The sequence below is a fragment of the Toxorhynchites rutilus genome, chromosome 1 (genome assembly GCF_029784135.1).
Source record: "Toxorhynchites rutilus septentrionalis strain SRP chromosome 1, ASM2978413v1, whole genome shotgun sequence".
NCBI classification, from domain to species: Eukaryota; Metazoa; Arthropoda; class Insecta; order Diptera; family Culicidae; genus Toxorhynchites; species Toxorhynchites rutilus.
In genome coordinates, this window is record NC_073744.1 from 166,306,436 (window position 1) to 166,331,369 (window position 24,934).

At 42.6% G+C, this 24,934-nt stretch overlaps 2 protein-coding genes across 2 annotated transcripts in view; one reads left to right on the top strand and one right to left on the bottom strand.

The window, feature by feature from the left end:
• Positions 1-5,794, top strand: part of LOC129761861 (doublesex- and mab-3-related transcription factor 2) — an 18,803-nt gene extending 13,009 nt beyond the window's left edge. The window contains exon 2 of the mRNA XM_055759679.1: positions 5,360-5,794. Coding sequence (XP_055615654.1) covers positions 5,360-5,670 — 311 coding nt within the window. The 3' untranslated portion in view covers positions 5,671-5,794. The remainder of the gene's footprint in view (positions 1-5,359) is intronic.
• Positions 5,699-23,158, bottom strand: LOC129761853 (syndetin). The gene is made up of 6 exons (XM_055759661.1): positions 22,880-23,158; positions 22,487-22,792; positions 21,610-22,407; positions 9,936-11,420; positions 9,751-9,866; positions 5,699-6,320 (listed from the first exon to the last, which is right to left on the bottom strand). Exons 1-6 carry the CDS (start codon positions 22,931-22,933, stop codon positions 5,945-5,947), a joined length of 3,135 nt encoding a protein of 1,044 aa, XP_055615636.1. The 5' UTR covers positions 22,934-23,158; the 3' UTR covers positions 5,699-5,944.
• Positions 23,159-24,934: the final 1,776 nt, after the last annotated feature.

The window sequence follows — 24,934 nt, forward strand, 5'->3', positions numbered from 1 at the left end:
TAACTTTTGAACTACTGGACCGATTCAGATGAACGATATATCAAATTCAAACCAATTAGCTGGTCTTTCTTTCAAAAATACTACAGTTGCAGAAAGTTTGAATCATGTTTTCGTTATTATTGATTGTATTTTTTTTATAGTTTTCATGGTCTCGGGACCAAAGACGCTATATTTTTTTATATTTTTTTCTGGAAAGCTGAGTATTTTTCACAAAACATATCTCGAAACCAGGGAGGCGTTTTTTTCGTTTTTGAATTATGATTTTTCAAAGTTATCGGTTAACGGGTCCAAAAAAAATTTTTTTTTCCTATTTTTTCCACTAAACAAACTCATAACTTTTGATCTACTGGACCGATTCAGATTCGACATATCAAATTGAAGCCAATGAGCTAGTCTTGTTTGAAAAAAATCTTATATTCTGAATAGAAATGGATTTTGTTTTCGTAATTATTGATTATATTTGTTTTCAATAGCTTGCATCGTTTCGGGACCAAGGGCGCCATATTTTTTAATATTTTTTCCTGAAAGCTGAGATTTTTTCACATAATATATCCGAATACCAGAGAGGTATTTTTTTTCGTTTTTAAGTTATGATTTTTCACAGTTAACATGTTTTCAGTTTTCGTTCAATATTTCTATGTGACTTAATTTGACATGCCGATCATCTGAATCGGTCCAGTAGTTCAAAAGTAATACATTTTTGACAAGTCATTTTTGGAAAAAAGGGAAAAAATGATTTTTGGACCATCGGTTGACTTTGAAAAATCGTAACTGAAAAACGAAAAAAAACGCCTCTCTGGTTTCGACATATGTTGTGTGAAAAATTTGATTTTTCGGACAACCCTAAAATGGAAATGGTCACCCTACTGAAAAAATAAAAAATACGGGTCTAATGTTTTGCGATAAAGAACAAAACTACCACTTTTCACGAAAATCTGAGAACCACTATATCAGTTTGGCATGGAATGGCTGAATTTGTGTTTCATTTGTATGGCAGCCCCCCCTTAGACAGGGGGGAGGGGTCTCAAACTATCACGAAAACCCTCCACGGCCCCAAAAAACCCCTGCATACCAATTTTCATGTTGATCGGTTCAGTAGTTGCCGTGTCCATAAGAATCAGACAGAGAGACAGTAATCCATTTATATATATATATATATATATATATATATATATATATATATATATATATATATATATATATATATATATATATATATATAGATTATATACACTGTTAAGCTTATCAAAAAAAAACACAGTAAAAATAATTTTAACATATTTTAACATCAGGGATAAATGAAAAATTGATGAGAGAATAACTTTAGAGTGCAATGAGAGAAAAATTTATTTCATTCGCTGGAGTTATACGTTTGATTCCATCCATAAGGCCAGAATCATTCGATATGACAATATTCCGGTGTTTTTGGAGGATTGCAGTCATTCGGCACAATGCGTAACGGTAAGACCCTTGATCAGGGCAACGCATATGTGATTTCTGATAAACGGCCTTAACCTTTTCGTCGCCCCGTCACCCAGATATGGGTGGCACCTTCGTCGTTGAAATTGAATAGGATTTTTAAACGGAACTGGATAGAATAGGCACCTAAATGGAATCATAAGATATGTCGAAAAATAATAAAATCATAACAATATTATTAATTTATAGTATTTATAGTATGGATGATTTGTACTGCAGTTTTTCGCGAAAACCATATAATATGAATTTGGCATGTGTTATTGTTGTTAATTTGTCTTCAAATTTAAAAAAATATTGTAAGATCATGTAAAAGTTGTCTACAAACTAAGTTTGAGCTTCATTTAATCATTTATCCGCAAGTTGGACGCAGCAAGAAACTCAAAAACGTTGCTTTGGGCGACGAACGTGTTAACACTTTGGTCGCCCAGAGCGATTCGGTCGAGCTTCTTGCGGGGCCCAAATTCAACTGTCGGTGTGCTAGAGGAATAAGCGGGTAACGGTAATAATGGATTCGGGTTCGATTCAGGACTACTTTTCTGTTGAATCCGAATGAAATCAACCGAAAGCTTTTAAAAATAATGTTTGAGCCAATTTTACAGGGTTGCCAATGATTATAAAAAATGCAATTAAACAGAACGTACCTGCTCCTATGTACTATATTCGAAGACGATGAATAACAACAATTTTATTGGAGAATATGGAATACTCTTCAATCAATTGCGAAGATTCTGTGAGTATATCATACCAAGAACATGTGTCGCTTTTCTTGGAAAATAATCATCATAAACAAGTATGGAAAAGTTCATTCGCTCATTTCTCCACACCTAATTATAAATCACTCTTGTATCTGCTTGGAATAATCATGGCGAAAAGAATGCAGCAAGCAATCGTGAGATTGCACGATGAATCATTCTTCATTCTCCGATCATCTTCATTCGGGGCTGAAGGTGAACATTACAAAACAAAGAGTGGAAAACAACATTCAATGAATAAATACTCCTTTGGAAGGATCGCAAGAAATAAAATAACGAGTGAGTCAAAATAGACTGAATCTGCGTGTATGTATGATTTTATTCCCCCTTGTACTCTTTTCCTTGTCAGCATTCAAGTGCACATGAATCTACCTTCCCGCTCACCAATAACTTGCGTTAATATGGTCTTTTGTGTTGGCTTAGATCGTTTCATATTAGAAACAAAAAAAAAGTCATTGCAATAGTGCACAGGAAACAACTCGAATTCAATTATCTACGTATATTCCACTGCCGCGATCGAGGCTCAATGATTGCTAATTGAGTGAGAAACGAATGGTTTTACAGAGACACTTGCTGGCTCAAGCAAAAGTTTCCAATTTGATTCTCTTACCATCTAACGTCATTCCGAGAGGCAAATGAGGGAATGCAAAATTCTCTGAGAATAGATGAGCGGAATCGAGACAGTATTTTTCGAGACAGTAAAGTGAGGCATAAACGGAGAATGGAAGGGTGAGTTTTATCTGTGAATGAGTAGGGGAGAGGGGGCACATTCGGACACTTTTTTTCCTTGATTTTTAATATTTTTTATAAACATAAAAAAATCCTGAATTCATCCTGGTTGTCATTTGGACATCAATGTATCATATGAGCGTGTTAGAGGTGTGCGTTGATGCGATTACGAATGGTTTGTTTGAATTTTAGAAAATTGCCTTTTAGTCCGAATGTGCCTCATGTGTGGGTCAGTTTCGGACAGTCCTGAGGCACATTCGGAGAACGAAAAAAAAATAAAATTTTATGTTTATCAACAATTACTTCCGTTTGTTCTTATTTCCAGCATTTTTCTGTTTATCAGTATTTGTCTGAAAGGAAACTGCTTGCTATGAGAGTCAGTAAAAATTCGTGACTTTGCTTTCTTCCGTTTTCTAGTGATAGTTTTCCGCGGTGAAGTTTTTGGAAAAGGTTCAACATTTTCCGGGAACAAAGTTTCCGAAGTATCTATCTGTGCTGTAGATGCAATGTTTTGCAGCATTGTTGTATTACCCGATGAGTCAGTTGCTACCTCCGCTCCAGTAGGTGAAATTATTTGAGCATTCAAAATCCTTGTCCGAAAAAACCTTCTTCTTCTTTTTCTTTTTGGCTTTAAGAGGGTTTAAACTTTTCAGTTCATTCGCCTCTAGGAAAAAAACCTTTCTTGAGAATGGATAGCAACCTGTCAATTTGAATCCAGCTAGGATATTACTCAGGTTGAAAGAAGCATTATATACCGATACAACTATACCTGAAAGGTCGTGTATAGAAATAGTTTTTCCACAATGGTTGAGTAGCCAATCGTTCTGGGAAACTCAAAGCTTTTGCTTGAAAGGGCCCATAACTGAAACATCCAGCGGTATTAAGTGATTTGTGACATAAAGTGGAAAAGATACATGAATTGTGCAATTTTCTCTGCAATATATAATTGTTCTCAAAATGCAATCACTTTTTGATTGATTTTTGATTTTTCGAAATTGATTCGTTTACGTTGCTTTTTGCTACCTTTTTCAAATGTTCAAGAACATTGAGAAACAGTTTTCCCGTTATGCAACCTTCAGTTGGGAAATTAGCAAATACAATGGACCCAGTTGGACCACCTGTGAGCTAGAATCATGAAAACGTTCTATTCGAAACTAATTCGATAGCTCTTTCCATCTTATCTTCGTTGATGCCGGATTCTATCGGTTTTCTTTTTGTAGTTTCGAACCACCATTAGGTCTCAGACTAAATTGATGTTTGTTAGTAAACAACAATCAGACACAAATTTTATGAGGTATTAAACAGTGTCCGAATGTACGCCACCACCATCCTAAGACAAATCATAATTTTATCTAACAAATAGACCTTTATTTCCCCCGTTGTATGCACCTTTTTTTCATTTCATATTAGTTACTAACTGAGGTGGTGTACTTAAATTTCTAAATCGTTCACAAAGGAATTAGAGAAATACTTACAACTTCAAGCTCAAAAGTTTCGAAACGTGTATGAAAAAGAAAGGGCACTGTGTTGTTTTCGTAAGTAATAAACGACCAGGAGATGTCAAACCATATGACAGCTGTTGGTGGAAGGGCTGTTAGCTTACTTATATTTTTAGTTTGGTTGAAAATTGTACCACCTAATTTTTACAAGCGTTGTCCGAAACTGTCCCCCTTTCCCATATTGTTGAACGAATTTCGATGCCAAAACTAGAAAAACATATTGTTTAGCCTAGCAAAATAAGGCAGAACACTTTGCGAATGCAAATACCTTTCAGGATTCCAACTTCCATACTTGCCATGCGTGGAAGTGGAAGTGGCAAGTGGAAATAAATCTGAATTGTCAGGGAAGCGAAACAATCAACGATCCGAAGATGCGACAAGCTGAAATTCGATCACCAGCTACTTAGCGGAAAACTGTGCATTTTGAAAACAAGCAGCCGACGAAGCTCACGCTGTGAAGAAAGAAAGAACCAGAGCACCCAGAAGCACCCACTCCGCTGAAAATTGACGCCCTTCGATATTATCTTCACACTACACTACCAATATGTGTGTTTGTTTCTCTGGCGGTTGGACATTTATACACTGCCACTTTGGCTGGAACAGCCATGGCGGCAACAGCTACATGATGCGGACCAGCTGTGCTACCGTGGCGATATCTGTAAAGCGACCATTGTGCATTTGTTAGTTTGTCTAGAAGTTGACTGACAAACGTCAGAAATATTTTCTCTATTTTCGTATCTGGCCCAGCTGGCGAAGCAGTCGCTCCGCTGGGACACTTTAATTAACCGAGAGTAGACGGCTCCAGAGTATCATTTAATTTCAACAGATGAGATAGTTTACAAACCAATTATCCATATTAATTATCGCTTAAAAAAGTTTTTTTTTTCCTGTGTATTTCAGATTCCCGCAAGTTTGCTCCCTTCTTCGGGTCCCCTCTGACGGAACGAATGCGCAAGCGACGAGCATTCGCTGACAGTGGTTTAATGAATGCACCCGTCCTGCTGGAACTGCCAAGCTCTCCTCCCGCTTACGTCAGCCCTGCATCGTTCCTGCCTTTGAATGCGCCCTTGATTTTTCATCCGTTGGAATCCGTGCGGCCCGATCATCACCCCCAGAGATTCACGCCAAGTGGAATGAGCCCAATCCGTTCGGAGCTCTCACCCAAACCGAAACTCTCCTTCTCGATAGAATCGATCATCGGAGTCAAATGATTGTTCTTTCTAGCAAACCGCACTCACCTCTGTTGTTATACACTATTATCTTTTATTAATGTACATAGTTTTGTTCTGTTAAATAAAATAAACCATAAAATATATATAAAATAAAACAGAGATTGCTCTAGAGATTATGTCTTTCATGTTGCTTTCGGGTTCCCGCTAAAATTGTATTCATAAATTACGCTATGAAGCAGCAAAAGGGACGAAACCAAAGAGAGAGAAAATAAAAACAAAACAAAAAAAGGTCTAAAAAAAACAACTACAATACTTAAGATTCCTTGTTCAGATCATCGTGCTGGGCGCCGTTGCTATCACCGATGCTACTGTTGCTGTTGCTAATACTGCCACTGTCGATGCTTTCCGCCAGGGCGAGCAGCTTCTGGCGCACCTTTTTGTCCCCGCTGCAAGCGCACTGGATCAGCCCGGTCAGATGTTTACAAGCGTAACCCCGCGAGGGTGCCTCCACAATCCACTCCTCCAGCAGATCCTTTGGCAGGTAGAATGCCTTGATGTACTGCTCGACGTAGGCCCGATGCTCCGGGTACTTACCGGTGGAGATTATCTCCAGGATCGAGATGAAGTGGGTAAAGTCGAGCTGCATCAGGGCACGACCACCGGGGGAGCACTTTTTGGCGTTGGAGAACCTGGTGGGAAGGTTTGAGATTAGATGAGATTTCTTAAAAATAAAAATGTGTTACCGCTGTTTGCCGGCCAGATGGGTAAAAAGTATTTGCATACACGTTTTTTTTTTTGTGGAGCAATATTACCTCTAGAACTTCTATTGAGATTAAATTAAAGTCTAATTATATCCACCATACGTAAAGCCGTCTGCTCTTTAGGGCGAGAGTCATTTGAATTTCTGAAGAAAGCAACGCAAGGCAATCATTCGTCCCCTTTGCTCCTGCGGAACCAATTTTGATAGCTCCATGATTGCTTATAAACAGTTCCGGGTTGGTGGGTTGGTAGCAATTCAAGATGTTCACACTTATGTAGGTCAGTTTTTTAAACTTTTAAACAAGGTGAGTTTTTTAAACTTTAAACTTTGTTCACTTTCAATTCAATCACACGACCTTCTTCGGTTATCACCTCCGAAATTTCTACGTCATGGAAAGGTATGTAGACACGATACTCCAACGTAAAATGTTTGTCGGCCACAATTGCGTGCTTCCGATCAGCCACGACAACACGCAGTTTGTCCGGTTTAACCTTTAACGGTTTGTTCTACGAAAGTGTATCTTGCCACACCTTGCATGATTTGAATGAGGCTAAGGACTGTTCCATTCGGTTTAGGTCGAAAGAAAACAACCCTCGAGGCATGGTCAGGTTTATTTTATGGATAAACTTTGACACGGGAAGCGGAAACAACTGGGTTGGAATATGAAGGCGAGTGGGGAACGGAAATTTCAAGAGGTAGACAGTAGGGGTTTGCAAATTTATTAGCTTGTTTAGGTATCTCCCAAGGTGGGAACGCAATGAAAGGTCTTCTCAGTTCCAGCAATTTTAGTTTCCATGTCAGGAAATTCACTATCTTCTGGCAAATTTATGCGCCAGATATACACAGCACTAATTTTTAATATTTCATAAACAGGGTGTCGATTCAACATTTGAAAAATGTCCTCACATATATTCCCTGATATTGGCCATCTCAAAGTTTGAAAGGGAACCTGATCATTTCAACATTTTTAATCAAGTTCCCTTTGAAGATTCGAAGGTAATTTTTTTCCCATGCATCCATTGGCTCTCTATAGTACGAGTATGACATGTAAACGAGAAAGGAAAAGGAAAAGGAAATCGAAAAAGAAAAGGAAAACAAAAAAAAAATGGGTTGGTTATATCTATGATATAACAAAACCGTGGGACTACCTTAGTTTAGCAATCATTTGTTTGTATTGATTAAATTCTTGATTAAATGAAACGATTTCCGAATTCAATTGAGTTCAATATATTTGCTTTGTTAGTAAAACGATTGAACAAATGCCATGTAAAGTCAATTCATGCATTGTTATAGATTATGTCCTTCGTTACAAGTAAATTTAATGACAGTCCTTTTACGTTTGGTATGATGCCTAGGACAAAATATGTGAACGGAACAATTATCAAACGATTATTTTATTTTACATTTCCCTCGGAAAATTGCATCTCTCAAATGTACATACTTCTCGAACCACGAATTTGCTTGAAACTTAAAAGTTCATTCGCCCCTAGTGTCTACACGGTTTTCCCAGGTTCTTAAGTTTGAAAGACCGCGTTAGAGAGATACATTCTAGTCTGCACAAAGGCAAGCGAGTGCAAAAGTACTCGCAATTTGCATTTATTTGCAAAGCCGATTCCCCCAGTACCCTTGGTTCTGAAGTCTGTGTTAGGGAAACACATTTCAGTCGGAACAAAAATGCCCCCGAGTTGCATGAATTTGCAAAGCCAATTTCCCGATGCTCCATGGACTTGAAGTCTGTGTTAGGGAAACACATTTCAGTCGGAACAAAAAGGAGAAGAGAGAGAGATAGAGAGAAGAGAGAGAAATAGAGAGGAGAAAGAGAGAGAGATAGAGAGAAGAGAGAGAAATAAAGAGGAGAAAGAGAGAGGGGAGAGAGGGAGAGAGAGGGGTGAGAGAGATAGAGAGGAGAAAGAGAGAGGGGAGAGAAGGAGAGAGAGAAGGAGAGAGAGAGGGAGAGAGAGAGGGAGAGAGAGAGAGAGGAAGAGAGAGAGAGAGGGGGAGAGAGAGAGGGAGAGAGGGGGAGAGAGAGGGGGAGAGAGAGAGAGAGAGGGAGAGAGGGGGAGAGAGAGAGGAAGAGAGAGAGAGAGAAAGAGCGAGAGAGGGAGAGGGAGGGAGAGGGAGGGAGGGAGAGAGAGAGGGAGGGAGAGAGAGAGGGAGGGAGAGAGAGAGGGAGGGAGAGAGAGAGAGAGGGAGGTAGAGAGGGAGGGAGAGAGAGAGGGAGAGAGAGAGGGAGTGAGGGGAGAGTGAGGGGAGAAGAGAAAAAAAAAAAAAAGAGAGAGGGAGTGAGGGGAGAAAGAGATGGGGAGAGGGGGAGAGAGAGGAGAGAGATGAGAGAGAGGGAGAGAGGGGAGAAAGGGAGAGAGAGAGAGGGGAGAAAGGGAGAGAGGAGAGAGAGAGAGGGGAGAAAGAGAGAGAGGAGAGAGAGAGGGGGAAGAAATGGAGAGAGGAGAGAGAGAGGGGAGAGAGAGGGGAGAAAGAGAGGGAGAGAGAGAGGGGAGAGAGAGAGGGGAGAAAGAGAGGGAGAGAGAGAGGGAGAGAGAGAGGGGAGAGAGAGGGAGAGAGAGAGGGGAGAGAGGGGAGAGAGAGAGGGGAGAGAGAGGGGAGAGAGGGGAGAATGAGAGGGAGAGAGAGAGGGGAGAGAGGGGAGAAAGAGAGGGAGTGAGGGGAGAGAGAGAGGGAGAGAGAGAGGGGGATAGAGAAAGAAAGAGAGGAAATTGAAAGAACGAAGAAGAGAGGGAGAGAGATAGAGTTTGAGAGAGAGAGAGGGGGAGAGATAGAGTTTGAGAGAGAGAGGGGGAGAGATAGAGTTTGAGAGAGAGAGAAATCGTTATGATATTATTACGTAGAACCTTAACCGTAAAATTAAATAGGAAAGAATAATTTGTGATGTCATAATCGACTTACGCAGGAAGACAGGAGCTTCATTGCCAATCAAATTTGTTAATAAGGCTATACCACAGGAGTATCCAAATAATTATTACTGAGAAAAAAATATTTCCTCAAATCAGCGCAATAAGTTCTCTGCATCTATCTCTGCTCAAACAATCGACCATCTGTTTAGTTTGTTAATTACACATTGACAAAGTTCTAAATCCCCTTGATGTTATACCGTGTCTTGTATACGCAAATACTTTTCTTGCTCATTGCACTATGTTTCTGACGGGAGATAACTTAACTCATTCGCGTACGATTTAAATTTCAAAAGAGCGCGGACTAAATGCAAACGCTTCACGTCACGCATCGAGCGATTTCCCCACTCTACTGAGTGTCTTAGCGCATTTTTAAATTCAAGCGCACCACGAGAGAGACTCGATGTTACACGTGAAAAGGGGAGAGAATACAGCCCTTGAAATGCTTACCCTTCCACCAGCAGATGCGTAAGTACATGCACAAAGCAATCCCAGAGCGCCTCCTTCGGAATGGTCATCTTCTGGGCAGACAATTCATCCAACCGCATGGCAAAGTGTTGCACTCCCTATGAAAACGAAACGAATCATTGTTAATCAAGCCAACCAAACAAATCACTATTTCAATCCTTTCTTACCCGATTCATCGTGTCAATATACGCACTGTGCTGAACATTCACATGGTTGATATCCCACTTGACCTTCCCCATCGCGTGCAGAATGTTCTGGATGTCCACCACCCGGGCGGCCACGCACATATAAATGGGTTTACGCATATCCGGCAGACACTCGCTCATGTCCAACAGATACCGCTTGAGTTGCTGTTGTGCGGTCTGATCTGTTTGCAACAACCCCGCTAAGTACTCCTCCATCAACCGGAACTGGTCGACCAAGCTGATGCAACTCTCCGACGCGATTATTCGCTTCTGAAGCCCGTACATAAGGTCAGCGTTCGCGAGGTCCTCCTTGATCATCTCGTCCGAGAGGGGCCACTTGCGGAGCTTCGTTATCACGGTGGTTTGAATTCTCGACAGGATTCGTTTCAACGGCGCCGAGTACAGATTATCTCGTGGCACGGGAAGATCTCGGGAGAAGATTTCATGAACCGAATAGATGTAGAAGTCAACGAGCTCTGTCATGGACATCACGATATGCGGGGCGATGGAATGGAGCAACTTGCAGAAGTACAAATAGCGTCCGATGCAACGCAGGACGGTTAGGGATGTATTGGTTACGGTAAGGCCACTGTTACCGTTCGAGGTGGAGGATGACAATTGGGGTGGTGTCTTCGTCGTTGGTTCTTTAACTTTCTTCGCTTCCGGGCTCTGGTCGTAGTAATTTTCGTTGTTGTCGCTGCTATCTTCCGAGTAGTAATAGGAGGACTCATCCGCTATACCCGCCAGAATATCCTCCTCAAGCATTGTGCAATCGAACCCACCGTCAAAGGGGGAGCTTTTTTCGGTGAAACGCAGGAAATAACCACACGAACCGTACAGCGAGCTCTCGTCCTGCGAGTGAATCGAAGAGGTACTGTTCACTGGCCGACCGGTTGCCGATCCAATTCCCAGTGTTTCTAGTGCTTTGTTCTCCAGACTTGACGATCTTCCACCCTTCACCACACCGTTTTGTCCTTTCACCAGAGCGTGCTTAAAATTCTTGTACTCTTGTAGCTGACCAACGTCAACAAAGCTCCCAATCGGTACCCACACTTCGTGATCGAAGAAAAGTCCAATCTCCTCCAAACAGCTGATATGATATCTCCGGAAGAATTCCACACTCTGGCGCTGCATGTGTTGCATCAGTTTCTCAGACGGGTTCTCGCAGAACTCGATGCCAACCTTTTTCAACCGCTGGACAATCGCCAGTATCTGGATAAAATACTCGTACTTAAGCGAGCTCAGCTTCGTGCTGCTGATGAACACGCAGATTTTCGCCTGAATATCGTTCCACAACCGAAACTGGCCCATCTCGAGCTTCTGTTGAATGTACTCCTCGTGGAACTGACTGCCACTGGTCGCTGGATTAACACTGTCACCATCCGCCTGCACTGGGAGTGACTCCTCTCGGCGCTGTGCTTCCTTCCCTTTCTCGTAAAGTTTTTGATTCTGATGCCAGCAGCGAACCTACAAAACAAAAGATAATGATAATTATGATGGTGGTCCTATCTATCATAAGATGATATTAAAATTTAATAAGGCACAAGGATACCTAGTATACAAAATAAAACGGACTGGATCTGTTACAGACATAGAGTAACTATCATAAGAACATCAAGAAATAGGCAAAAACTGAAAAAAAAAGATCAAAGCCGTGTCAAGCAATTTCCAACCCGGGAAAATCCTTGATTAATCGGGAATTGCATGTTGAATTGATAATCTACAACAACAATTGCCAGTGTTTGGATTTCGATCAAAATCGAATGATACACAATGTGTCATGCAAGTAACCACTCACGAACATATAACCAAATATGAGTGGATCATTCAGATACCTGTATGAATGACAGTAATCACTTGTGTTACACTAAATGATTAAACCAAGAGAGGAGCGAAGACTGTTGTTTGCATATTCAAGCTACACCAAACATCGCACACCATTTTCCAAGCCTGCATACAAGTTTGAACCGCATATATCGTCCCGTTCTATTATAGCGAAACCCACTGCACAGACAAGTGCAAAGCAATAAATGATCAACGAGCTTTAAATTGTCAATAACGACGCCGGCCACGTCCTTACAGTCAGAAGGGGAAGGGAAGGAATGTTAGTATGATATTCGCCGCCCGAAGACCAGAAGGGTCGCCTCTATAACGTGGTTCCCTAGCGTTAGGGATAGTTGTTAGTGGGAGAGGTGAGAATCAGGATTCCCTGAGGTAAGTGATGTGATTATGTGAACGCAAACTATCGATCACTCAACGAAACAAAACCGTAGAATCTTGTGTTACGACACGCAGCAGAAACTATCTTTAGGTATCCTGAGAAGGAAAACCTATAAAATGAATTGGACCGACTATATATTCTATTATTTATCGCATGTATTTTTTATTGTAATCCATTTGCGACGGTGGAGAGTTATCTTTGGGAAACCTAAAAAGGTAACCGAGAGAAATCTATATATTCTAATATTTATCGTCGAATGTATCATATCGTTACTTTGTTTCTAAATCTAATTGGGATGACGGAGTGTTATATTTGGTTAACCTGAGAAGGTAACCGAGATAAATCTATATATTCTATTATTTATCACATTTATCACACGTACATGAAAACATCAAAATTACTCCCGGGGTTTTCCTTGAGAAACCTGAGAAGGTAACCAAGAAACACAAAAAAAGATAAAGAATGAAGAAAGCAACCAAAATTTTGCTCAACTATGGTGATACCGTTATTGCGTTGAATACACAAACACACACGAAACTGCGAAAATGGAACTTTAGGTCCATCCATCCATCGGCAGTTCACTTGTTCAAACAGGCATTCTCTTTTTATGGAACTACTTGACACACACTCAAGAAACTGCCCTTAGCACACTGCTACTTGTATCAATATTTGTATCTAGTAATTCAAAGTATGGAATCATGAAACTAATAATCGCTAGTATAGTTGAGCAACATAAGCAACTAACCTTCAAGATCACGGAACTGTACCTTTTGTGTCAACTACACAAAAGTCCTAAGTAGTCCTGGACCATTATTTAATTACCCTCTTTAGTATTTCCACCAAAAACTTCATAACCGTTGACTTGCAATCAGTTTACAAAAAACGTGGTCGATTTGTAGTTGCTTTTAAAAAATCCTGCGCGGTCCACTGCGGATCCACTAGCAACAAAGTCCAGCGCGGTCATCCCGATCCGCTCTCAATAAAATCCTGCGCGATCATCTCAATCTGCTCTCAACAAAATCTTGCGCGGTCATCCTGATCCGCTCTCAATAAAATCCTACGCGGTCATCCCGATTCGCTATCGACAAAATCCTGGCCATTAATCTGACCCGCTGTCGATTTATAAAAACGCAGTCATCCTGCGTGATTCTTCTGGCCGCCGATTTATAACAACAAATAAAACCTGTAATGTTCCGATTTTGTGATTATTTCCCGGATTGATTCTATTGGTAAGGTGCTGTTCAAACTGATGAAACTTGCATTTTCCTATAAAATTGTTCACTTGAATCACCTGTATTCGTTAGATATATACTACATTCACGGTAGCGTTAGATATATACTACATTTCACACTTCGCTGTTGTTTTTTTCCTGTTAAATGAACAAACATTACCGAATTTACTTTATTTTTCCTAAAACGGATTGAATTGGGATCAAATCAGAACCAGGTAGAAACTTTCGGGGAAATAAATGTATTATATAAAACTATGGATGAGTTATATCTATGATATAACCGCAAGGTTAACGTTGGATTGCCGTTGGCTTAGTAATTATTGGAGCTTCTTCAAATAGCAATAATCGCACCTCAGATGTTCCTCATTGGGTACGGTATAGCCGCTGCGTAAAGTTATCTTTTGTGTGTGTTAAGTAAATTATTGATTAAACTAGTGAATGAATGAAACAATTTACGAATTCAATTGCAAACAAATCCCAATTTAGGTCAATCCATGCATTATGGTAGTAGTTAGTAGCAAAAATGCAGATGATTTAAATATAGTTGCGGTCTTTCTACTAGCGCGAAATATTTCGTAGACCTAACACTTTGTGAAGTAGTTAGGCAAGCTGTTTCATGACAAGAGTTTTTGAGAGACGCATATTACTTAATTCAATAGCACCTATTCCACGATGTTCATTAAGCGATTTTCCCACTAGATTTGAATCGAAAAATTGGCAGGAACGGATTATCAACATGTTCGGACCTAAATTAAAGTTTTTTCCATGAATCAGCTAATTGCTGGATTTTCTCCGTTTCCGATCAATTTTCTTATGAATATATTTTACTTCTCCGCAGGACATTCAGGTACCCGGAAATCATAACTGGGGGTTGGCTGATCTTTCTAGCTGAATGTGTCCTTAATTTCAACATAATCAACCGCTTTTTTGGCGGAACTAACAACTGATTAATGATATCTGCACACGAATGTCCATTATAGTCTACTTCTTTACGAGACTTACATTCCAGGGCAAAAAGCACAAAGGAACATATTCACCTAAGCCGGCTATCAATCGCAATGTGCAGTTTCCACTGTTCCTGTGAACTTTTTGAATAATCTGCTTCCATTGATATAAATCATAGCCATAACAGAAATTTCTAATTTTCTCCGTGTATATGACTTTGACGCTAAAACTAAATATTTTGTTTTATGGACTTATATGTTCGCATGTTATTAATATGGAATAGCACGTAATCTTTGTAACTATTCCGGTAAAATAATTATTTAAACAAAGCTCAATCTTGTCGATCCATATCAATCCTATGCAGCGATCTCTTTTGCCTGCCCAACAGATCACTAACACATTTATTTATTTATTTATTTATTTAAATCTGATTCATCTGACATCTGTGGTCTTAATGAATAAATATATAAAAATATAGTACAATTATTTATACAATCGAAGAACTAGTTAATCTTTTTTTGAAGTGGCTGGATGTCTCGCCGAAATCAAATAGATCCTCCACCAATGTGAAAGTTGGAATCATCGACGACAGCGGTTCGTTGTATCCGAATAAAGTACGATGAAATCTGTTCTGTAGCAAAGATCGCTGTCGGAGAGGTCGTTGAGCAGCACGAAGGTCCAGTAATGAAAGTAAAGGGTGTGTCACATCAAATTGCATCACGGAAAAAACGCTGTAGAAATTCGCCCAGTAGACCGATCCTATTAAACAACTTTTGGCATTCTCTTTTTATTCATACTTCGAGCCCAAGCCCGTATGCTCGCACCTTCCTCTTTACCCCGTCCATAAGGTTCTGTACAACGTCAGGTTGTAGTTTTTTTTGAACAGAAATCCATTTTCTCTTGAAGTCCGCCTCCGATTTGACAACTTTTGGGTTCTTCTGGAGGGCCTGCTTCATAATCGCCCAATATTTCTCTATTGGGCGAAGCTCCGGCGCGTTGGGCGGGTTCATTTCCTTTGGCACGAAGGTGACCCCGTTGGGTTCGTACCACTCCAACACGTCATTTGAATAGTGGCACGAAGCGAGATCCGGCCAGAAGATGGTCGGGCCCTCGTGCTGCTTCAATAATGGTAGTAAGCGCTTCTGTAGGCACTCCTTAAGGTAAACCTGCCCGTTTACCGTGCCGGTCATCACAAAGGGGGCGCTCCGCTTTCCGCAAGAGCAGATCGCTTGCCACACCATGTACTTTTTGGCAAACTAGGATAGTTTCTGCTTGCGAATCTCCTCCGGAACGCTGAATTTGTTCTCTGCGGAGAAGAACAACAGGCCCGGCAGCTGACGAAAGTCCGCTTTGACGTAGGTTTCGTCGTCCATTACCAGGCAATGCCAGGTACAGCTTCCGGGCTCGCGTCTTCCCCACCATGTTTTGCCTTTCGTCGCGGTTAGGAGCCTTCTGAACCTTGTATATACGCAGGCCCTCCCGCTGCTTGGTCCGCTGGACGAATGAACTTGACAAATTCAGCTTATTGGCGACATCCCGGACCGAACTTCTCGGATCACGTCTAAACTGCTTAACTACGCGCTTGTGACCTTTTTCACTGACGGAGCATTCATTTTCGCCGTTCTTCACCTTCCGGTCGATGGTTAGGTTCTCGAAGTATCGTTTTAGTACTCTGCTGACCGTGTATTGGACGATTCCCAGCATCTTAGCGATGTCCCGATGTGACAACTCCGGATTCTCGAAATGAGTGCACAGGATTAATTCACGCCGCTCTTTTTCGTTCGCCGACATTTTTCCAAATTTACGAAAAATTGACAGTGAAGCATGGCCAACGTGATCTATACACTCTTATCTGATTATAAGCGAAAGCTGAAGATATAATTCCTAAAAATTAAATTTCTACAGCGTTTTTTCCGTGATGCAATTTGATGTGACACACCCTTTAGCCGAGGAGAATCAACTTCCCCATTGAACAGCTTTGATACGCCTTTGCCTGTTGTATTCTGCGTCTTCTCTCAAGGGTGTCCAGGCTTAAAAGTCAGCATCGATCCGGGTAAGCAGGAAGATTCAATGGATCGCGCCAAGATAGATGACGCAAGGCCAACCGGATGAATCTTCGCTGCACAAGCTCAATCCTCAAATTCCAGAAAATCACATTTGGAGTCCAAACAACGGCTGCAGAGAATTGGTCGTACTAAAGCACAATGTGAGGACTTCAAGCAGTATGGATCAGTGAAATCCTTCGCAATCTTCGAAATAAATCCGAGCTGTCGGTTTGCCTTAGCAATGATTGAGGTGTAATGAGCGTTGAAGTTCAATTTCTGATCCAGCACTACTCCAAAGTCAGTAACTTTTTCAACTCTTTCAAGCAAAGCACCGTCGATGCAGAAATCAAACTGTAACGGACTTTTGGAACGATGGAACGTCATGACGGAGCACTTCGGTACGCTGATAATCAGTTTGTTTAGATGGCACCAGTCAACAAACACATTCAGCAAATGTTGCAAGCGTTGGCAGTCTTCAGCTGAACGGATCATGCAGAATATTTTCAAATCATCAGCATAAATTAATTTGCAGTTCAACCCTAATTTCGCAGCAATGTCATTAAAAAATAATATGAACAACAAAGGGCCTAAGTTGCTTCCTTGAGGGACAGAAGAATTGCAGAAGCACGAGGAAACGCAGCCATGAATTTTAACGCGCAGTTTTCTTTCCGTCAGGTATGATCTCAACCACGACACGAGTTTTGCAGATGATCCGAGACGTGATAGTTTAGCCAAAAGTATGTTGTGGTCGATCCTATCGAAACCGGTTTCAGATCGGTATAGATAACATCGACTTGAGCCTTGCCCTCCATATGCACGCTGCAAGCGCCCTATTACGCGAACATATCTGCCAAATACCGGTCTAAACGGCACGGATGCAGAAGTCGTTTACTTTTGCGCTGTTTACCCTTCTGAAGAACTAACTCCACCTACAAGCAAAAGCAATTAACATATTGCATGTAGAGTCAAACTAATCAAATACATTTTTTTGTTAATATCCTCAATTTCCTAATTACTGCAATAATCAGAATTAACGTAAGGGGGAACATCATCGCTGATTTTTTCGAATCGTTGGAGCTCTCGGTCCTGAATGACGGTACCGACACTTTCTGTCGAAGTCGTAGCAGTTCCGACAAATCAATACTGGCTGCGACATTTCCGCAGCCAGTATTGATTTGGTAGGTAAACTGGGGTGGAATAAAGCAGACGACCTACACGGAAGTGACCATTATCCGATTTCAATTATCCTCAACGCACCGCCGCCTCAATCCACCCGAAGATCAAAGTGGATTTTCGACAAAGCTGACTGGGATTTCTACAGGGCTTCCTCCAGCCACCTGATCGCCCGAGACAACCCGACCTCCATGCAGAAGCTCGACGAAATCATCACCGAGGTAGCAGAATCCGCCATCCCTAAAACAAAGCCCAACCCTGGAAAGAGAGCGCTGCACTGGTGGTCTGAGGACATCAAAAAAGAAATCAAGAAACGGAGGAAGTTCCTGCGTGCGACAAAACGAATCCGGCACGATGGTCCGGAGAAAGAAACGGCAATGAACAGATACCGAGCGCAGCACATAAGGGTGAGGCGAATAGTGAGACGGGCCAAACTAGACAGCTGGACCGGCTTCCTGGAATCCATCAACGAAAGTCAGTCCTCTGCGGACCTATGGAGACGTGTTAACGCGCTGAATGGGAAAAGAAGATTCCAAACCCCTATCCTGCAAGCGAATGGCACGACCTACAGCGATCCAGTCGACACCGCGAACATGCTAGGGGAATATTTTGCTGAACTGTCCTCGATTTCGGGATACGATTCCGAGTTCATCCGACAACAAAAAGCGGACACGAACTCAGTCGATCGATTCATGGTTCCGAATGATCGGGTTGGAAAACCGTTCAACAAACCCTTCTCCGTCGAAGAACTCATCGTCCTCTGCGCTCCACCAAAGGGGAGTCCACTGGTCCCGATCACATCGGTTATAAGATGATCAAGCAGCTGTCCCCGTTAGGTCAAACCACTCTCCTCGACATTTTTAATGATCTCTGGTTGAAGCACGACTTCCCAGCGGAATGGAGACATAGTATTGTGATGCCCATCCCCAAAGTCGGCCAGAACAGCTGCTCCGTGAAAGGATACCGGCCAATATCCTTGACCTCCTGTACGTCCAAGAACCTAGAGAGGATGTCGAACCGACGGCTCGTCACCTACCTGACCGAAAACAAGAAGTTGGACTGCCGACAGTTTGCCTTTCGACCGGGGATGGGCACAAACACGTATTTCGCATCCCTTGGAGAGGTGGTAGCTGAGGCCAGAAAAAACCGACAGCATCTGGAGATGGTAGCCCTGGATCTAGAGAAGGCGTACAACCGAACCTGGATTCCATTAGTTCTTAAAACACTGGCTGACTGGGGGGTAGATGGCGACCTGCTGCACTTTGTTCAAAACTTCGCGACAAACCGGACCTTTGAGGTAAAAGTCGGGAACACCAGCTCCAGGCGCTTTCATGAAGAAACTGGTGTACCTCAAGGTTCCGTCTTAGCCGTCACCCTCTTCCTGATAGCGATGAACAGCCTGTTCCGGGTTATACCGAAGGGAGTATGCGTATTCACGTATGCGGACGACATCCTTTTGGTAGTGGTGGGGAACACGCACAGGGCACCACGCATCAAGATCCAGGCAGCTACCAATGCTATCGGTAAATGGGCTGTTGAACGAGGTTTTCGACTTTCGGCGCAAAAGAGTGGTCACATGGTGGTATGCAGTCACAAACACCAAGGTTGCAATTCGGGAGTCAAAATCTACAACGACCGCATTCCCCGCCGTAGAACGTTGAGAATCCTGGGAGTGGTGGTCGATTGCAACCTGAACTTCCAGCACCATTTCGACGAGGTGAAGAAAAGCTGTGCCACCCGGTTAAACCTCTTAAAAACCATCTCCAAACCTCACCGGAGTAACAACCGAACGATCCATTTACGGGTGGCCAAAGCCATCATCAATAGCCGCCTCACCTACGGTCTCGAAGTGACATGCCTGGCCAGAGATAAACTCCTAAAAACTCTATCACCGATTTACAACAATGCACTCCGGATTATCTCTGGTCTGCTACCATCAACACCAGCAGCCTCGGTATGCGCCGAAATAGGAGAACCTCCGTTTGACATTTTTGTGGACGCGGCGATAGTTTCCAGAACTGCGAGCTTTCTCGCTAAAACCAGCGGAGGTAAGGAGACACACCTGACTGTTTTAACGAACGAAATCTTGCAGCAGGTGACACACTCAAACCTCCCATCGATAGCTAAACAGCTTTGGTTTGGGACTAACGACTGGAGGTTGCCGGTGGTCCAAGTGGATGATACAATCAGGAACAAATTTCGAGCTGGGGCAAGCTCTGTGGGTCTGGAGCAAACCTTTGTCGAACTTGTCTCAAGAAAATATCACAATTATGAAATTCGCTACACGGACGGTTCCAAAGGGATGCAAGGAGTTGGTTTCGGGGTAAGCGGTCATAATAACTCTCTTATTTCCAGCAAGAAGCTCGTCGACATTTGCCAGGTTTTCTCGGCCGAAGCTGCCACTATACCGTCAAGCAAATCGATCCTGATAGTTACCGACTCGGCTAGCGTCATCGATGCCGTTGGCGCGGCTATAACTAGGCACCCATGGATACAAGCTATCAGGAGGTATCTGCTGCCGGATACAGTCCTCATGTGGGTCCCCGGACATAGTGGCATAGCCGGCAATGAAGCGGCCGACCGTTTTGCTGGAATCGGTCACCTTGGACAACTTTTGACGCGCAAAGTACCGCTAGACGACATCAGACTATGGATCGCCAACACATTCAAAACTTTTTGGGCGGAAAAATGGTCCGTTGAAGCGACGTTGTTCCTCCGGAGAATCAAAGGATCCATCACCAGATTCGAAGACGTCAAAACGATGAGAGAGCAACGAATCTTATCCAGGTTAAGAACCGGCCACTGCAACATGTCACACAACTTCAACAGAGGACCCTTTCATCCCCTTTGTGACTTGTGCGAGGTTCGCAATTCAGTCGAACACATCCTCTGTATTTGCCCAAAGTATGAGAACCTCCGGAACTCACACGGGATCAGCGGGAGCATTCGAGATGTGCTTGGCGACGACCCTTCACAAACTACTGCACTGCTCTGTTTTTTGAAAGATGCCGATCTGTACTTTAAAATTCGACCAAAAAACTTGTGATTAAATCGAAGATCCTTGTTCCCTCCCCTTTCGCGATAAGGGGGACAAGAACAGTCGGCATCTTCGAGTGGCGCGGATTCCCCATCTGTGGCCTGGGGCCATAGCAAGCGGACATCCTCGTCAAACCAGGGGAAAAAAAAGCTCAAATGCGTAGAAATTCTTGTGACGAAATCTGTTTTTGTTTTATTGTTTTATTGTTAATTGCTTGTCCGTATGTGCATGTAAAATGGATAGTAAGCGCACTTTGCGGCATGGTTTCGGCCGTTTTTACTGAGACGAACCAGCCCAGGAGGCTGAAAGTCTCAAAAATAAAGAAAAAAAAATAATAATCAGAATTCTAATCGGCGAAATATCATTTTTTCCCTAATTGCTGACGAAATTCTCTTTTCCAGGTTTTTCCAGGTACAGTAGAACCCCGATTATCCGCGAAAAAATCGGGCTAGATCAACGCGTATAACGAAAATCGCGGATTATGCAACAAAGGGCTGAAAATGAGCTGTAAACACGAAAAAAAAGATATTTTAGCATGAAAAACTATGTTTTATCAATACAGAAATTATTGAACTATCCATCTGTAAGGTCGTGTACATCAGTGATCAGATAATGTGAAAGTCATGACCAAAACAAAAAGCAAGACTCTACCACTCACTGATAAATTTCGGGAAGTTTTATAGAATTACTAGGGCACTCACTTTCGCGGATCAACCGCTCGCGGATAATCGAGGTTCTACTGTATTCGACACCCTGGACATGCAATGTCCCAGTATCACAAAAAGACACTCAAACAATGATGCCGCTTCAGAATAAAATAAAGCATGCAAAGCAACTTGTACTTATCCGGAAAAATTGGTTGACCGTTATACACAATTTTAACTACACCACTACATTTGAATTGCGACAGAGCACAATTCCTACACAAACTACCATTTTCGCAGTTCATTCAATAGATGTATCCACACTGCCCCAAAATGATGAACACCGCGACCGAACTCACCTGATAGTACGACACCAGTATCTTCCAAAACGCCCGGCACAGATCCGTCAGACAGTGGATATACTTCTCGCTCGGCACACACTCACACATCTGCTCAAACGTCAGCTTCTGTCTGTTATCCTCCAGCGCGGCCTCCATATGCTGCTTCAGCACCGTAAAAGCCGCCGTGTGAATCGAAGAGATAAAATTCATATGCAGCTGATCCATCGCGATAAGCTGCTTCTCGAGCAACTTGTAAGCTTCCTGCAGCTTGGCGTACTTCTTGGCATCGAATCCGGCGGGAACCTCACTCAGCACCGCCTCCAGCTGAATCTCGGTCATCATCAACGTGTCCTGCAGCTTGGTGGAAAGCGATTCAATGCACTTGTACTGCTGAAATCGCTCGGAGAGGTTCTTATTCTCCAACAGGATGGCAATCGCTCCACTATAATCCGCTTCCGACAGTCGCTTCTGCAGCCGCTGATCGATCGATCGCATACTTTTGAGCGCATTCAGCGTTTTCAGCAGATTGATCAGCGTCTGGCGCTTTTTGTAGGCGGCTAAAATTTCCAAATTCGTTGTGGTAAGCAGTTTTTTCGAGCCATCCAAATGGGTTCGCGTTGTGCGACACATAGCGATCGTATCCCGCAGCAGAGCTTCCGTCTCCTGAATACGCTGGAACTCCTCGCTACACGCCGAGCGCTGCTCCAAAATCAGCTGGAGCACTTTCTTCGAAACCACCTTATGCTGGTTCTTCAGTGTGCTCATCGATTGCTCAATCGATTGACAATCAAGCAGCTCATCGCATTCCGACAGTTTCTGTGGATAAATAAAATGCAAATGAGCACACGCGAGCTGCAACGCAAAAGCAACGAGAGATAAAAACACCCGATTTCACCTTCAACTCGTGGAGGCCAGTATTGCTGCTGCCATCGAAGTAGATGGCTTCGGTCGATTCGAGGATTTCCTGATCGGAAAGCTTGTTCCGGTTTGGATCTTGTCCAGCTGTTCTGCCGTCCAGTGCGTCTTCCTCTTCCTCCACCTGGAGGGGGCAGTAGTCGTACTTAGAGGTGGCGGAACTGTGCGCGGAAGGGGTTGTTTTGATTCCTCCCGGTAGAGTGGAATGTTTCTGCGGAGGTTGTACGCTGTGATGCTGCTGCACGTAATAATCCGTGAAGCCCATCTTAGGAATTTTTACATCTTTCTGTAGAAGACCACACGAACAGAAGATAATTGTCAATATCCGCCCCCTCTCACCACCCATACGAGATTTACAAACGTAACACTTTACCTTTTTGTTGATTAGATCCAGCACCTTGTACTTGATTTCCTCCATCTTATCCATGGCTACTGGATAGAAAGCTGCGCACCCGAGGGGCAGCGATCAAACAGGTGTAATGAATCACTGATTGCCGATGGAACAATTGCTGCTGGTGGTTACCGCTGCTGCTACAAAGACATTTTTTCACACTCTGCTGGTTTATCCACCTCCGTCTTCTTGTTGGGCCCTATGACGAACTCAGATGTGTTGCCTGTGTTGGTAACGGTGATAGATGCAATTGTTGACAGAACTAGATGTTTTTGGATTAAAAGGGGGTGTTCGACGCTGGAAAGCACGCGGAGGGGTGCTTTGTTGATGATTTGATACGTCATCGAGTGTTACTATCACTGAACATGCCCAGCGGTGTGGTAAGCTTATGGAGTGAAAGCATTCAAGGTTCAGAATAAATTTTCTCTAACTGGAATTGATGGAATAATTGCGTAATCCATTGCAAATTGATTGCGTTTGATATAAACTGATACTTTGATGTGGAACTACGTCTAACTGAAATATATGAGGGTAAAATTAAAACCTAAGAACATGCAAGAAAAAAAGAAAGCATTTCTTAATAGATCGCAAAGATGTTCGTATCATTTGATAGGAAATATTGCTACGCATCTATCACAGTTGATAGAATGTTATTTTTCATTAGGTAAACAGTTGAATAACTGTGAAATGTCAAGCGTTACATAAACGCCCGAGCTGCCACGTTTTGACTGGTCCGATTTACGGTTTCCCCAATACAGACTTTAAAACCAAGGAGCCTAGGGAAATCGGCATTGCAAATACAGTAATTTATATTTAATGCGACGTTTTGTGAAATGGACAGACCTGTAATGCGACACGTTTAACTGGACATTTTTGCAAACATCGAGTTCGGGGCCCAAATTATGGTCCCACATTGAAAGTCGCCACCAGACGCAGACACTGTACCACTCTCATCGCCAATGTCCAATTACAGGTCAAAATCACCTCCAATGCGACACTGAGTGGTGCCTCGGCATGTCACACTAGATGTAAATTACTATACATGCAAGTGGGTGTATTTTTGCTCCCGCCAAAATGTGTTTCCCTAACACAGACTTCAAAACCATGGAGCCTGGTGAACTCGGCGTTGCAAATACATACGAAATGGGGGGAACTTTTGTTCCCACTGAAATGTGTTCCCTAAAACGGGCTTCAAAACCAAGATGCCTGCAAAAATCAGCTTTGAAAACATACTTCTAAACATATTTTGATTTTCTAGGCATCAAACGTAAAAGGATGGTCATCAAATTTACTTTTAATGACGATCATAATCTATTTCAATGCATTTATTGATCTTACATGGTATTTGTTCATTTTTTTTACTTACAAAACGAATGTGTTAATTACAATTGAATTCGAAAATTGTTTCATTCAATCAATAATTTAATCAATGCAAACAAATGATTACTAGGCCAATGGTAGTTCCATTTCAACCTTACGGTTATTTCATAGATATAACCAGTCTGCAGAAAACATGCGCTGCGTTGCGCTCGAGCTCAATTTTCATCAGCGCGCGCTCAAGGAAAATTCGTATACTCTTTTGATACGAAGCGCACCGAAATCCAGAACAAGTGAACCCAAAATCAGCACGGCGCAGAATGCAGATACCAAACATCCCTCCTCACTTGTGTGGTGCAAGCCTCATTCTATACACACGCACATATAAAATTCTAGCGCACGTTTTGTCTTCGCTCGTTCTAAGCTAAGCATAAAAACAACAGCGCGTCCCCATACGCACCGCCTCAACAGAGAAAGCAAAGCAGACAAACGAGCGCGGTTTAAAATTGGGCATATACACCGGCGTAAGGATACGGTGCAGAAAGGATGTTCCAACTTTAAAACGAACGGTGTTGAAAACAAAACATTTCAACTTTGTTTCGGTGCGCGTTGATTCGTCCGGGCGCAGGTGTGCGCAAGGAGTGAGAGTTCAACTGGGTGCAAAACAAAAAGTTACACATCAGCATCGCGTTGCTTTCCGAAGACTGGATATAACCCACC